The sequence below is a fragment of the Epinephelus moara genome, chromosome 24 (assembly GCF_006386435.1).
Source record: "Epinephelus moara isolate mb chromosome 24, YSFRI_EMoa_1.0, whole genome shotgun sequence".
NCBI lineage: Eukaryota > Metazoa > Chordata > Actinopteri > Perciformes > Serranidae > Epinephelus > Epinephelus moara.
The window spans coordinates 768,119-784,673 of NC_065529.1; the positions used below are offsets into that span (position 1 = coordinate 768,119).

The 16,555-nt window shown below is 40.2% G+C and overlaps 2 protein-coding genes across 13 annotated transcripts in view; both read right to left on the reverse strand.

The window, feature by feature from the left end:
* plekha6 (pleckstrin homology domain containing, family A member 6) overlaps positions 1-16,555 on the reverse strand; it is a 277,398-nt gene that overhangs the window by 12,147 nt on the left and 248,696 nt on the right. For all 12 annotated transcript variants that reach the window (XM_050038755.1, XM_050038763.1, XM_050038767.1 and 9 more), the window contains 6 exons: positions 15,517-15,592; positions 13,280-13,383; positions 12,454-12,612; positions 11,400-11,546; positions 2,927-3,060; positions 957-1,105 (listed from right to left, as the gene is read on the reverse strand). In XM_050038755.1, coding sequence (XP_049894712.1) covers positions 957-1,105; positions 2,927-3,060; positions 11,400-11,546; positions 12,454-12,612; positions 13,280-13,383; positions 15,517-15,592 — 769 coding nt within the window. The remainder of the gene's footprint in view (positions 1-956; positions 1,106-2,926; positions 3,061-11,399; positions 11,547-12,453; positions 12,613-13,279; positions 13,384-15,516; positions 15,593-16,555) is intronic.
* LOC126386438 (zinc finger BED domain-containing protein 4-like) lies at positions 3,076-8,261 on the reverse strand. The gene is made up of 2 exons (XM_050038797.1): positions 7,520-8,261; positions 3,076-7,012 (listed from the first exon to the last, which is right to left on the reverse strand). Exons 1-2 carry the CDS (start codon positions 8,179-8,181, stop codon positions 6,709-6,711), a joined length of 966 nt encoding a protein of 321 aa, XP_049894754.1. The 5' UTR covers positions 8,182-8,261; the 3' UTR covers positions 3,076-6,708.

The window sequence follows — 16,555 nt, forward strand, 5'->3', positions numbered from 1 at the left end:
TCTCTCTCTCTCTCTCTCTCTCTCTCTCTCTCTCTTTCTGTCTCATTGTGTCATACGGATTACTGTTAATTTATTATGCTGATCTGTTCTGTACAACATCTATTGCACGTCTGTCTGTCCTGGTAGAGGGATCCCTCCTCAGTTGCTCTTCCTGAGGTTTCTACTGTTTTTTTCCCCCGTTTAAGGGTTTTTTGGTTGGGTTTTGGTTGGGTTTTTTTTATGTGCTGTGAGGGTCCTAAAGACAGAGGGATGTCGTATGCTGTAAAGCCCTGTGAGGCAAATTGTGATTTATGATATTGGGCTTTATAAATAACATTGAAATTGAAATTGAATTGAAATCACCCCACCCCCATCTGAGTAAGAAGTGTAAATTATACATGTTATTTGTTAAGCAATGAATAGGGCTGCTAGGTTAATTTATGCAATGTAAAAGTACCTAAGCTAATAATGGTGAGCAGCAAAAAACAGTTGTTTGTCTATGTTTCTTGACAGTTATTACTTAACTGAATTTGATACTATTGTTAAAAAAGAAAGGGGTTGCAGCTTCTTCTGTATGTCATTATGTTTAACATAGACATATCATTGTTCAGAAAACAGATAAAATATCATATTGTGATGAAACTAGTGGTTTACAGCTCCAAAAGCAACCTCTAAATCAGTAAATCAATTAAAAAGTCTTACCTTCCAGCTATACATTTTCTCAAAATGGATATTACAAGTTTTTGCTTGTAAAAATACCATGGCTGATTACTTTGGCAGAATTTGGATCATAAATAACACATAAATATCAGCATTACTTTTCAGAAATGATCTGGGTGGGGAAATAGGCATGAGGTTGTGTTGGGAGTAAATACTGTAGCCTGTCATGAGCTGTGTAATCATGGTGAGTGGTTAGTAGGGGAGGGTTCGTGATGTGGCAGTGGTGACTACGGCAGCCGTGTGGTGATAGTCCTTACCAGAGAGAAGGCGACTGCGACGAGAGGCCTCAGCAGCCAGGGCACAGGAGATCTCAATGCGTTTCTCCTGCTCCTGCAACTGCTGCTGGGAGCTGACTGGAGTTCCCCCCTCTGCCGGGCCGTCCAGGATAGGAACCATATTCTGCAAGCTATCAATGAAAATGGACAGATAAACAGGAAGACAGGAAAATGGTGGTGGTTTTGTTAGTTATAGATTACCATAATGCTACATCTGACAATTATAACACATTATCATCTTCATATGAGGACATTTTTATATGTTATTAATACCTATCTAATCTTGTTTTGCAAGCAATAAGTTCTACTGCTGAAACAAGCTATAATGAATAAATTGGGCAACCATTCTCGGTTCCAGTGCAGTCAAAAAGTAATGGAACCATTTCCTAAGATGAAGGCTTTTATACTGGCATAAATCATTTGAATCCATTCTCTTGAATACATGGCCTGTTGTCTTTGCATATCTATCTATCTATCTATCTATCTATCTATCTATCTATATATATATATATATATATATATATACTGTATATACTGCCTATTAGAGGTGCCTGCTTTTTTTTTTATCAATTATAATAAATTATTTTAGGGAAAAAACTAATAAGAAATAAGGAAAAAAAAAACCACACAAAATGGCAGGGGTGTGGCAAGAGACATGGCGCTGAATATTAAATCACTGACAAAGTCCAATGTCAAACTCCTCATTAAGGCCTTTAGGGGCCAAAGGGCCCAGTGTATGTGTCTGAAAGACATTTTAGGAGCACAGAGATAACGTCTCCCCCTCTGTGTGGATGTTTTATTACCTGAGAGTGAAAGTGTTGTGTTTTGCCTTGTAAAAGTGTACAGCTAATGGATGTTACATTGTTTCTGATAGTACCCTGCTGTTACGTGAAATGAGTTTTTAAAGATTTGGTGGTCTTACAGACGTTTGCCATCAATATGAGCATTTGACATTATGACATCATGATTATGATTATGGGCATTATATAAATGACATTAGCAGTCAAACATGTATTAAACCTTTACTGTTGTATTTCCTTCCTGTGTGGGGATGGTTGAGTGAGTCGGTTTTATGTGTGAAATAGCATTGTTGGCTATGACCACATATGTCATTTTCACTGGGGACAGATGTGAGAAAATGAGAGGCTGATGGGAAAGAGGGATGATCTGCTTTCACCAACATCTTACCCAGGTTAGGGGGGTCTCTTGGAAAGTACACAAGGGGACTTAGAAATGCAGTTTGTTAATACTGAATCTGTGCCAGTAATATGCCAGTGTTCTTTCATAACATTCCCTATAGCCTTAGAAATATACAAATGCTGAAAAGCACAAACCAATCTGTTCTGTTTCTGTTGGGTTAGTTGTAGCAGGGCATTCAGTTTGTGACAGGTTGGAAAAACATGATGAGTCACTTTTATTCAGTATCTCCTTATATCTTCTTTGTCTGAAGTGACTTTTTTCTTGCATGTCCCAAGTGCGTGTAATGTACACTGAGTATATATGACCCCTATTTAGCCCAAGGCCTTTATGGAGCACCTATCTATGGGGGGTTGGCAGGGGATACATACTGGTATTTTTCAACTGTATACCATAGTCCTCTTATTTACACCTTTTGTATATTTTTAGGCTTAGTATCTGTGTATATGCTTATTATAGTGTTGTTTCTTGCTAGTAGTTTCTGATGACAATTCGCATGGTATGTCACATGAGCTTGAATTTGCATTATGGGTGTTTCAGATGGTGACTGGGTATTATTTTAAAAGTCTGGGGAAGAGCCTGGTGCTCCAAACTATACACAGAATCAAAATCCTTTTAATTGGAATTTCTAGGTGTACAGATCTATTTCTGTCAACTCTGCTAGAAATGTCTGTGATCCAGCACCCATCCTTGTGGGTACTGTGATGTGTGCGTCTTTTTAATCATGTTTTTGTAATGTCTTCAATCAAACCCACTTTGATTTGGCAATGAGGGTCTTGATCCGCTCCAGTTTCTTCTGCTTCTCCTTCTGTTCCTCTGGGCTAAGAGGAGTGTTATCCTCCTCGTCCACGTAGCGCTCCGGAATAAGAACCTTGTCAGGAGTCATCAGCTGGAACATATACACCTTTATAAATATGGATCCACACACATGTAGCCCACATGCATACAAATACACTGATAAACCAACATAATATCCCTTTCATAAAATAGAAACAGTGACCTAGCATGCTCTTTTATCAGCATGTTCAAATCTGCCTGTTGTGTGTTTGTCATTTTATAAAAAAAAAAGTTATATTTTGGTGATTAAAAAAAAAAAAGTCTGTTTCTTTTCAAGCATTTTTTTTTGTCATGTTTTTCTTAGTCTTCAGAAGAAGTGGAATTATTATCATTATTTGCTATTCTCTTTATTTAAACAGGGAAGGCCACTGTCCAGTACATTAAAAGCAAAAGGAACACATAGAAGTTATGGTATACATCAACAAATTAAAAAAACAAGAACAACACGCAAGTTGCAGTATGTATCACAAGGTACAAAATCAATTCACAGAAAACACATCCATTAACATGGCTCTAATTCAGTCCAAAGGGATTTCAGTTGATTAAAAGGGATTACCTTGACTAATTTTACAAGCCTCTGCAGATTATTCTACTTGTGTGGTGCAATATTAATTAAGAGCCAGTTTCCCAGTCTCGTCCACCCATAAACTCGGCTACATTTTAAAATTTTCAGATGATACAACCATCCTTGGACTTATCGAGGGAGACAACAAACCAGACTACAGGCAGCTGGTGGATGAGACGCTCGCTCATGGGAAGGCTGACAGTTTTGTCCCCTACACTGACAAGATGAAGGAGTTAATCCTGGATTTCAGGAAGAAAGCTCCCCGCTCTGCAACTTCTGCTAATTTAGGCATTTTTTCAAAATAAAGCACCCATGAAAACTCCGGATCATATTTCACATCACTACACCAACATCACAAAATCAAGAGAAAAATCAAGAAATGGCCTACAGTGGTCAATGTCCGGCAGACAGAGAAATCTTTTCTTTGTTTGTCGATGTCTTTATACCTCCAGGGTTTCCACAGATTATTGCATGACATTATGATCTCAGGATCCGCCAATTCCAGCCGCATTGCGCACGCGACAGATCCAGTGGACATCCAGCGTTAGACACACATCAGGCACACACTCGCTTTACAATTTTTATTTATTTTTAGCATGTAAATTGTGTGTATCTCTTTTCATTCATTATAATGTGTATATTTTTATTATATTTATTAGGGATGCACTGTTACCATTTTTTTCACACCGAGTATTTTCATTTGTGTACTTGCCGATACCGAGTACCGATACCGATATTTCTACTACAAAAATAACTATTAGGCTAAAAATGCAATGGATTGGAAGACAGGTTTTATTTTATTTTCTGCTTCTTAAAAGAAATGATAATAAATTAAATAGGCCTACAAATAAAAATGAGTAAAAAATAACTGACATTTCAAACAAAAAATAAACTTTTTCGGTCTAAACAAAAAGCCTCCACATTGGCACTGTCTTCACAGTTGACAAAATATCAATGACAGTTGACAAATTAAATAAAACGTATTGTACAGTTAACACAGTTAACTTAATTTATCAATGAAACTATTGCACGATCTCCAATCTGAATTAAACAAAATATCAATTTAAACTAGAACTGCAAGCAGTTATGAACGGGGGCCAACCCCCCCGTGCGACTCGGTCCCCGCGTCCCGCGGAGCCCATGGAAGTTGTCCCTGAAGGACGACGGGCTCTGGGCAAGTGCATGTTTATAAATGTGTCATTTAAAATGTGGAAGTTACAGGCAAAACTGCCTTTGCATCCGTTATAGCACCACCTATAGACCGATTTGCGACGAATTTGGCACAAAGCCTCTGGATGACCTCGGGAACGAGTGACTTTAGTTTGATGTTGAAAGCATCTACTTTGAGCGAAATATGAAACAATGTGTGTTTTTTAGCTAGCAAAAAAGATTGTTTGGTTGTAACAAGCGCATTTTTTGGAGTGCCAAAATTCTTTTGATAACTTTTCATCAGACACATCTGGAGATTCTATGTGCAAAGTTTCAGGCAGGTGGCTCTGAAAATGTAGGAGGAGTTCGAAAAAGTAGGTTTTGGACATGTGGCGAATTAGCAAAGAAAATGTGTAGCAGAAGTGGGCGGGGCCTGTGTCAGACAACCCAGCTCTATCCAGGGAACACATGGATATAATGTTTGTGAAAGTGTCATTTAAAATGTGTAAGTTGCAGGCAAAAAAGTTGGCATCCGTTATAGCGCCACCTAGTGGAGTACATGTGCAATTTTTGGTACGGAAGATCTGTGTCCTATTCTATATGTACCCTTAAAATTTCAAAGCCCTCAGCGTAATAGTTTGGCTGACATTAATGTTTGTTGTTTATCTTGTAATAAGCCACGCCCACATTAACCAGTCATGACCACCTTCAAGATTTGACCTCAGAATTGGCCCTACATCATACCAACCGAATTTCGTAGAAATCGGTGCAGCCATTCAAGAGATATAAACTTACCATATTTGTAGCTCCCCCTAGTTGCCAAAATTCGCCAAATTTGGCTCATACTCTCACAGTCTTATGCCAACCAATGCTCTCAAATTTGGTGTTAATAGCATTTAGTTTGACCGAGATATCCAACAGTTTGCATTTTTATAGCTAGCTATAGAAGTTTGTTTGTTAATAATTTGTGCATTTTTTGACTGAATAAAATTCTTTTGATAACTTTAGATCAGGTCCAGTAGAAGAGTGTGTATGTCAAGTTTCACGCAGAATGGACAAAATCCCAAGGAGAAGTTCGAAAAAGTAGGTTTTACAGATTTTGCGAAAAAACTTCCTAGGCGCAAGTGGGCGTGGCCTATGGCAAAGTGATTCAGCTCTATTCAGGGAAGCTGGGGATACAAGATTTTTGAATGTGCGACATACGGTGTGGGAGCTATAGGCAAAAACGCACTGGCCTAGGTTATAGCGCCCCCTGCAGGCAGATATACATAGTTTTTTGCGTCTGAGGTACGTGCAGGGGTCTGGACCACCCCTCCAAATTGCACTGCCCTCCCTTGCACGGTTTAGCCTGCAGCACCACTTTTAACTACGGATAAAAATAAAAATCTTTACAAAAACAATAGGGTTCCTAGCACCGCTGGTCCTAGGAAACGCGTCTGCTTGCATACGCGTTCCCTCTGCCCCTCGGGCTTGGCCCCCTAATAAAGTACTGTCTCCAGCTTTCAATAACAAAAAATGTCAGTGAAATCAGTGCACAGACTTCACATTTCAGTCAAACAAAATATCAAACTATTTGGCATTGTCTCAAGCTTTCAGATAAACAAAATATGAATTTGCTAAGTGTCCATGTTTGAATCAATCAAACAAAATATCAACTAAAATATTTGGCACTGTCTACAGCTTTCAGATAAACAAAATATGAATTAAACTACTACAGAGTGTCCACATTTGAATCAAAGTAAATATCAAACTTTCAGTCAGCATACAATGGTGTGGTCTAGTCTGAACTAAGCATTTTTTGGGAAAGTCAGAGGTAGGTTCTTTTTGATGAACAAAATCATCTCTGCATGATCAGCTGTGAGCCTGTTTCTGCTTTCATTCACAATATGTGACACTGAGCTGAACAGCCTTTCACTGTCAACACTGCTGCATGGTGCTGAAAGGTATCTGCACGCCAGTTTAGCCAGAGTAGGGAACCACACTTTGTTAACCACCCAGAATTGTAATGGTTTGTCTTGCCGTGAAATTGTGGTCTCTCCAAGATATGTCTCTAATTGTGCAGTAGTCTAATGCTTCTCTGTCCAGGGATGCCTTTACATCTGCGATTTCATCAAATATGCTGTCTAGACTGCTGCTGGCCTGGTCACTGCATGGTTTTCTTGCAGGTGGTTCAGTTGGATCAAGATCCTCCTGCTTGTCCACCTCTCCAGGCAACCTCAGCAGCTCAAGGGTCAGCATCTCTTTCGCATTTGCAGCAGCGGTGTTGCTGGAGAAAAAGTGATTTTTATACCTGAAACAGAGAGGGAGAAAACTGAGCTGACAATGGGTATGCTTGCCATTTTGGCCATAGAAGTAAAATGATCAACTTATTGATTAAATTAAAGTTAAATATGAAAATGAGCTTTTAGCATGACATAGGGGCATCCTGTTTACTTTTCATCTGTCTCTCACTCCCTCACTCTCTTACTCACACACTCAGTCACACGCACTCACTCACAGTCACACACACAAGCAGTCACTCACACAGGCACACTCAGGCAGTCTCACACTCACAGGTGCACTGAAACACACACAGGCACACTCACAGGCACAATCTCACACTCACAGGCACACTAGCGCACACACAGGCACACTAACACACACAGGCACACTCACAGGCACAATCTCATACTCACAGACACACTAAAACACACACACAGACATACTAAAACACACACTCACAGGCACAATCCTACACTCAGACACACTAAAACACACACAGGCACACTCACAGGCAGTCTCACACTCACAAACTCACCTGGGATCGAGTAGCGTTGCGATGCTGTAGAGTGGGTTTTCCTTCACATCAGAGAATCGCTTCCTGACGGCTGCAGCCAAGGTTCCCTTCATCCCTTTGACCCCGTGGTCTTCATCGGTCTCCTTCGTTAGAAATCTGTGCAGCACACTGACCACTGGAATGACGTCTGCGGCAATGGCGTATGCAGAGCTAGCTTTTCGAGCCAACTCCTCAAACGGACGCAGGAGAGATAGCACCTTCTCCAGCAGTGTCCACTGTTGAGCCGTCAGAATATCGGGGAGTCCGTATTCAGACGCTAATATTCCCAAAGCCTGTTTCTGCTCAACCAAGGACTGTATCATGTAAAATGTACCATTCCAGCCGGTGTGTACATCTTGCTGGAGTCGCTTGGCAGGCTGGCTGATCTCTAATTGAAGGCCTTCGAGGCGGGAGTAGGCTAGAGTAGAATGTTTAAAATGTCCAACTATTTTGCGGCCGATTGCCACTGCATCAGCAGCACTCCTCTGTGACAACAGACCTTCGTGAACCACCAGCTGGAGAGTGTGAGCAGTACAGGTCAGGCTGGGGAGTTCAGCATCATTCATGGCCTTTATCATATTTCTTGCGTTGTCTCGGAGCACTACGTGGACAGACGTCTTCGGAATACCCCAGGTCTGAAGCATGCTATCGAAAGCATCTGCGATGGCTTGGCTGGTGTGTGAGCTGCTACTATTGATGCTACTATTTAAGGCCAAAACACCCACTTCTTGGACAATTAAAGGGATTACTGTTATTTTTTTTTCATTTTATTATTTTTTACATAATGCAGATTGGCAAAGAATCAATCATGACAGCCTTAAAGGCTCTCTAAGTCTTCCTAAGTTTGAAAAGTTTTTGTCACTTACAGCAAACATCTCCTCACGATCTGCTAGCTACATGTCCTCTGAATATGTTGTGAAAAAGTCTGGTCTCTGTAGGCAGCCCAGGCTCCGCAAATGGCAACAAAAACACTTCACTTCTGTTTACAATCAACAATGTTATCAAACACAATGGAGCTAGCTCGCCTTTTAGCCTCATTATAGCCGGTAGCTCTAACTGCCTCTCTGGGCACCGCGTTCATGTGTGTGTGCTTGCTTTCGCTGGTCTCGCCATTTGCGGAGCCTGGGCTGCCTCCAGAGACCGGACTTTTTCACAGCATATTCAGAGGACATGTAGCTAGCGGATCGTGAGGAGATGTTTGCTGTATGTGACAAAAACTTTTCAAGCTTAGGAAGACTTAGAGAGCCTTTAAGGCTGCCATGATTGATTCTTTGCCAATCTGCATTATGTAAAAAATAAATAAGTGAAAAAACAACAACAGTAATCCCTTTAATTGTCCAAGAGGTGGGTGTTTTGGCCTTAAATAGTAGCATCAACATCAGGACGACTGGGATTAAAATTGATGTCAAGCACTGGGACATAATTTCTAGTTATGGTGCCAAGTTTCATTTCTCTCACTCATTCCAGTTTACGGTAAATTAAACAATGACATAGCATGTAACGCTAACCATGTCATGCCCACATGCACCATGCATCATCTGTTCACTGTCCACTGTTCAGATCTGTCCACTGAGTTTAATCAGGACTAGTCAAAGAAAATTTGAGTTGTGACCTATTCCCCTCTAAGACACGCCCTTTTTGAAGGTTTTTGATTAATGGTGCCCATGTTTTTTTTTAACCCATCTTGCTCATTTATAATAGAAATGTGTCTCTCAGTCCCATAAGGCTGTGAGATTTGGTGTTTTGGTGATAGAGTCAAAATTAAGTAAAGTCCAGGAGTTGCACTGTTTATCACATTATGCAAATTATCGAAAAATCCATCATGGCAGACTTTTATGGCTTTTCTATTCTTACGCATTAATTACAACACCACTGTGTGGTGATGGTGTGGTCTATAGAAATACTACACTTCAGGTTAAGTAATTTATCACAAATGTGAGCAAAATATACTATGCAGTGCATCATATTTCATCAGCTATCATCTCTGAACTGTTGTGAAGCAGAAGCAGGCCAAATTTAAAAATCTCAGCAAAAGAAAAAGCACCTTTAATTAGTACTTAAGAACATTACCCGAGTAAGTGTATTTAGTTGCATTCCAGATTACATTACATTACTTTTAGACAGAGGTGGAAAAAGTACTGAAAAATTCTACTCAAGTAAAAGTACCTTTACTTTGATGAAATTCTACTTAAGTACAAGTAAAGCTACCCATTTAAAAATCTACTCAAGTAAAAGTAAAAAGTAGTTTGTTTAAAATGTACTTAAAGTAGAAGTTACTTAGTTACTTCCGACAACTTGATGGGGGTCACTACTATGCAGTACAAAAAAGGTTCAGGGGTCATAAATCCTATCCAAAAACTGGTTATTTTTCATTAAAGGAAAATCTTTACAAATATAAGAGCATAATAACATTAAACATATCAACACAACACTTACTGTGTCTTTTGGGCAGTACAACTTAGTCAGACCATCACATAAAACAATAAAACATTGTCAAATACAATTGAATTGAATTCTATGATGAACCATAGAATTCAATTCAATTTAGGGCTGCACAATATTATTAGAGCATCACCATCGCATTGTAAGTTAAGTTAAGCAGTATAAGTTCATCATATCAATATAATATTAGCCAAAGGCAATATGCCATACCTATTTTGCTTGTTAACACTTTAGGTTGTGAAGTTCTCAATTTCCATGACAGTTTGATTGTAAAATGTATATTTCATGCAAATACAGCCTTTCCAAATCCCAAATGATTCTAAAATGATGACTTCTTTCCAAATAGAGCTATTCAAGTTATTGCAATACATATCGCAGTGTACAAAATCGTCGCATTGTCAATTTTGTCTAATATCACGCAGCCCTCATTCAATTTGACTCACCAACACAACTGTTAGACTGATGATACACAGAGCAACTTTTTGAGCAATGTCGATGGGCATTATTCTGTCTTACCAGGCAGGCACAGCTTGCACACAGCTTGATTCACCCCTTTAGTTTCTATTTAGCCGAAAACTTTTGTTTTAACTTAGTAACGGATGAGATTTCAAATGTAGCAAAGCACAATACTTCAGTCAAAATTTACTTAAGTAAAAGTAAAATTACAGATTTCAAAAACTACTGAAAAAAATTACAAATTACGCAAAAAATACTCAATTACAGTAACGTGAGTAAATGTAATAGTTACTCTCCACCTCTGCTTTTAGATTAAACACAGAAGTCATGTAGTAAAGGGTGGTCACCGGCCATCTTTGGGTACTGGCTCCCTTATTTAGTAATCATTTCTTTTTTGATAGATTTGTTTTGTATTGCATCAGTTAATATTTTGTCACAAGCACCACAGGTATTTATAGTTAGTTATTCTTCATGAAAAATCCCTTGATAAAATTCATGTTGTCACAGTATCTGACAATTCATAACATTTGTGCTGTTCCTTACTCTGCCACTAACTCTCCTCTGATTCCAGAGCCTGCCACTCTCACCTGCTCTGCAATAACCCTGCTCTATCTCCCAGATCACCTGACTCCCACACTTGTGTATACACGGTACAGGTCTATTGCGCTTGTATTAGCAGCCTTGCCTGTTACCTTTGGTTTGTTTCTGGAAGCCTACCTGCACTTTTGGACATGGGCCCTGCTGTGTTTTGTTTAACTGGCACATTGTTTGTCTGCTTGTTGCCATCCACAGTCTTTCACATGGACTCGGCCGTGACAAATGTGCATGGAGAGCCGAAAATGCATGATGTGGGAAAAATTCTGCCATGAACAGAATGAGAGCGAGAGAGAGAGAGAGAGAGAGAGAGAGAGAGAGAGAGAGAGAGAGAATGAGGCGCAGTGGTGCATCAGCTGACTTTTCTCACCTCTTTGCTAATGTCCAGGTCATAGGGTTCAACCTTTAACCGTCTCAGGCGAGCGATTTCTTCCCGAGGTGACTCCTGTCCCTGGCCTCGAACCGCTGCCTCCAAGTCTTTAATGTCGATCTCGTGAGCTGTTAGACGCCTACGAATCTGTCCACAGGTTGTCCACACACACACACACACACACACACAGAAATGCACACTAAATCAAATGATCTGCAGGCTCAAGGATGAATGACTTGAATGAAACATTTGGTGGCGATTGCTGCTTTTCCTTCACCCCAGTTTACACTTCTACATTGATATACTTTTACTGCTGAGAGGTTCACTCTGGGGGTACAACCCAAGATTTGTAGAGATTATTCAAGCCCAAGCATCGGAGGCAGTGTAAATCCTATTGAAATCACAAAATCTGACCAGACGCTGTGGAACATCCTGGCATTTTTTGGCATAGTACATTTGACATTCCATGTACCGGGACATACTGAAACCTTTTCTGGCATACTGAGTAGTATAATAGTATAGGTATTGGAATGCACAGTTTGTGTTGTGTGGTCCACACGGGAAGAGGAACAATACTTGTCATGTCAAGTCACACGTCATGCAGGATAGCATATCTATCTATCTATCTATCTATCTATCTATCTATCTATCTATCTATCTATCTATCCATCTATCAATCTGTATGTATATATATATATATATATATATTTCAGCAGTGAGAGCTGTGTTTATATCACCACGACCACATGACACAAACAGGCCAAGGCAGATTGGTAAGACAGAGATAAGTGTAGTGGATAACAATTAACATTGTTAGCATACCACTGAGGAGGTCATGGTGGGTACATTCTGCTTAATTTGTGCAAAATGACAGTTTCATGAACAGTAGTAGTTCTTCCTTGAAAGTGTTAAATGTGCTGTCGAGAAGCACCCTAGTTCTTTACTACTGTCATCTTAAAGATTAAATAGCTGGTAGAGTATAAAGACTGAACACTGGTTTTACTCTGCTTGCACTCTGTATTATAATGTTTGATCATCCTATGGTTGGTCATACCACTTTGTAATTGGCTGGAGACTGGCCCCCTGAGAGGTTTAGACTCCGCCTCTTGTCTCTCACAGAGTTGCTCTTGTTGCGTCGGATTCGCTCATTCTGCTCCTCCACGCTCATCTTTGACTTCACCTCTGCAGGAAATACAGCACTCTTTGGACGCTCCTGTCACAAAGATGTGGCACAGAAACATACATTTATTAAGTCAATTCCATTATAATCAACTGAAGCTGCAACACTGACTACAGAAGCTGTGCTTGCTTGTGCAGGCTCTTCTCTGTTTTCTTGCAGCTGGTCTATTTTTTCTTCACTGGCTCAGCAACCCTCAACCGGTAAAAACTACAAATAACTGTGTAAAAAATGATTGTGATGAACATTTAAATAAATCAATCAAAACAATGCATCCTGTTGTTAAAATGATCCAGTTAATTCATTCTTTACCAGTTAACATAGCCTACATTTCCAAACCCTGCATAACCAACTGCATTATCACTTGACAAAACTCCATAACTCCATATACACAGTGAAGCTGTCATTAACAACAAGTTACAGAGACAGAGTCTGTGAAGCTGGTAAAAAAACAAACAAACAACAAAAAAAAAACAACCTGACGACATGACGCTTGACATCCATGACCCATGTATTTTGGACCTTAGAAGCATGGCTTACACTTATGAGGCCATTTAGGATAGAAAGTAAGCATAAATACAAAAGGTAAGAGGGAACGAAGAAAAAAGGAAAGAAAGAAAGCAAGAAAGAAAGAACGAAAGAAAGAAAGAACGAAAGAAAGAAAGAAAAAAGTATTATTTGCATGTAGCTTAGGTTGACATACCCTGGAGATTCCATCGGGCACTCTGCCATGAGGGCAGGAAACTCCAGCAGAGCTGCTGTGTGATTCATCGGTGGGGGACTTTGTTCTAGGTGGGACAATGCCAACTGGAAAGGAACACAACAGAGGAGTTCAAAACCATGGGAAAAATGGCAGAGCTCTCAAAGCTAACATTATAAAGCACTGTTTGTGTACAGTCTCAGCTCTGAAATACATGAGACACGGACATGATGCGTCACACAGGCAGAGCAGCATTTTTTTTTTACCTGCTACACAAACTCCGTCTCTGCAGCTGTGGTTCCCCCGACTTACTGTGTGCCTACTGAGTTTTTCAAGTGAATATGCAGTCGGTTATCCAGAGTTTAGAAGCTTACAGGTTATTTTAACTGGTACTGAATTCATTAACTGGATGTTTTTAACTACAGGATACACTGGTTTGATTGATTTATTGAGCACCAATTGATGCATTGATTTAACTGATTTATTTTAATGTGAAATACAATAAACACACACAGTGTTGCTCTGCTGCTCTGCATTGCTTCTGGTACAATGAGGTATTCATCCTACCAGGGGCGATTCTAGGATCAGAGGTTTAGGGGTGCTGAGCACCCAGAGAGCTGCCCGGCCAGATAAATTTCACTGTTTTGTACATTTTAACTCAATTTCACTCCCACATTTGTGAAAGAAAAGCACAACACTTTTTGGGAAAGTCTGTGACTAAACTATCGAATCTGATAAAGGTTATTTAAATGCTGAGCCACAGCAAAAGAGGAATGGATTGGAATCATAAAAGAAACATATCGTAACCCTAATTTCTGGGGGAGGATAACTCATTTTGATACAGCAGCTCCTCAACATACACATAAACAGTATGTATGTTTCTGGAGTAAACCAGCCCCCTATAGTGAGTACCACTAGAGTGCTGCTGTATTTTTGTTGTTACAATATTACGTTTCAACCAAGTACTGTATGGTTTTGACACTTTTCTAGCTTGTTAAAAAAGGACATACAGTAAAAAACAAAATTAAAATAAAATCTCTCAAATTTTAGGGGTGCTGGGATGCATAGGCTAGAAACGCCTATGCATCCTACTATTAAATGGAGAAACCTCTGTCCCTCCGTCTGTCATCATCCGTTTTCCTCCTCACTGCTTTGACCTATTTCTCTGAACTTGCACATAGGCTTTCATCTTGGTCATGTGCAGACAGCCACAATGCCGTTTTTGCAATTTTCCCACATTTCTACTGTTTATATTCACGTTTTTTTCCACTACCCATTCATACTGTGAGCACCATTAGCAGTGCGAGCTGTGTATGCGCGGAGAACAACTGCGCTCGGACCACAGTTTATGGCTGGGACATGCAATTGCAAGCACCAACACTTGCTGAAGACTAAGGTAATTATTTTACTGGACGAACGCGCGTCTGTGTCTGTGTGCGTGAGCTAGCCATTATGTATTTTTACTTTACTAAACATTGCGCTATGCACTTTGCACTGTTTCTTTCATTCTTTCTCCATGTTGCGTGTGTACCTGTGTGCCCATGCACGGCCCCGCACAAGTGCGTGCCTCCGTGCCATCAGCCAAAACTATGCTCCACGTATTTTGCCATAAAGCATGTTTCTAAATACAGTGTGCATTGTTTGTCTTACATTAATAGTTATTACACAGTGCATTTACAGTGCTCTCATTTTGCATCTCCTCTAATATACTGTTTTTGAGTTTTTATTCCTCTATACATAACACATTCCCGGGTATGGACTAGTTCAAGTTAATTATTTTAAAAACAACACACCGTTCTTTGTTGTTTTTACCAGTTTGAAGGCCAGAGAAGAAAAAATAGACCAGCTGCATGAAAATAGAAAAGAGCCACTTGATGCGTCCACAGGCAAACATGGATTCTGCGGTCACTGTAGCAGCTTCAGTTGATTATAATGGACTTGCTCTGCTGCCGGCATGCTGCAGCAGACGTGTTGCTCCATGTGCGTGCCCAATGTATTTTGGCCGTCACTTCATTGGATGATACTATAACACCCCAAAAGACTGAATTCTGGACTGGATTATTACTTGTATATTTCATCTGTAATTTACAAACCTTTACTCGAAGTAGTGTCATCAGTGTAATCACATTCTCAATGAGGCTCGGTGTACCAGCTCAGGAGTAAATTGCTAGACTATGATCAGCAGCTGAGAATAGTTCAGTAGCATTATAAGATGGAAACTTGATCTTAGATTGTTGTACCTTTATTCATGATGGATTGTCTGTCCTGGACCTGGTCTTGCACATCACTGACATTGTTCTGTTCTCCAAACTTGGGCTGCAAGGCAGAGAACTGATATTATTTGTCAAGCATTCATGTTAAACTTAAAGATAGTACAACATTCCAACACACATCCAATGCTGCTGATTACACAGAATGCATTCGATAATGCATTATTGATGAGGGCATCATGTTAAAATTCTTGTAGGTAATGTTCAGTTTGGCCGGGGAGGCCTGGGGCTTGGCTCAGGCAAACCGGTATGGAATAAAGCAGGTCTCAAAGATAAAAGAAAGCTGGTCATGGAACAGATATGTAGACAGGAGGAGATATTATATGGATAGTGCACCCAAAAATTAAAATTCAGCCATTATCTATTCACCTATATGCCGAGGGAGGCTCAGGTGAAGTTTTAGAGTCCTCACATCCCTTGCGGAGATGGGGCTAGCAACAAAACTCCACCTAATGGAGGCTGGGCGCCCCAGATTAAAACGTCCAAAAAACACATAATTGAAATAACAGAATATCTCCATTCTGCTCATCCGTAGTGATCCAAGTGTCCTGAAGCCCCGACATAAAAAGTTGTTTGGAAAAACTTCATTTAAACTCTGTTTTTAGCCTCATTGTAGCCTGTAGCTCTAACTGCTTCTGTGTACACGGAGCTCAAGTGAGCACGTCAACACACATGAAGGCGGTGCCCATGTCTCACGGTCTTGCGCAAGCGCGCACACAAAAAGCTTAGATATGCAGACTTAGGAGCAGAAGCTGAGCAGCGAGGATCAATCAATCAATCAATCAATCAATCAATTTTATTTATAAAGCCCAATATCACAAATCACAATTTGCCTCACAGGGCTTTACAGCATATGATATCCCTCTGTCCTTAGGACCCTCACAACGGATAAGGAAAAACTCCCCCCAAAAAAAACCTTTAACGGGGGAAAAAACGGTAGAAACCTCAGGAAGAGCAACTGAGGAGGGATCCCTCTTCCAGGACGGACAGACGTGCAATAGATGTCGTA

Coding starts and splice junctions, on each gene's coding strand:
- LOC126386438 (XM_050038797.1), bottom strand. CDS start 8,181: ATGCTTCAGACCTGGGGTATTCCGAAGACGTCTGTCCACGTAGTGCTC. Junction 7,013..7,519: donor GCAACGCTACTCGATCCCAG/GTGAGTTTGTGA, acceptor TCTCTGTTTCAG/GTATAAAAATCACTTTTTCT.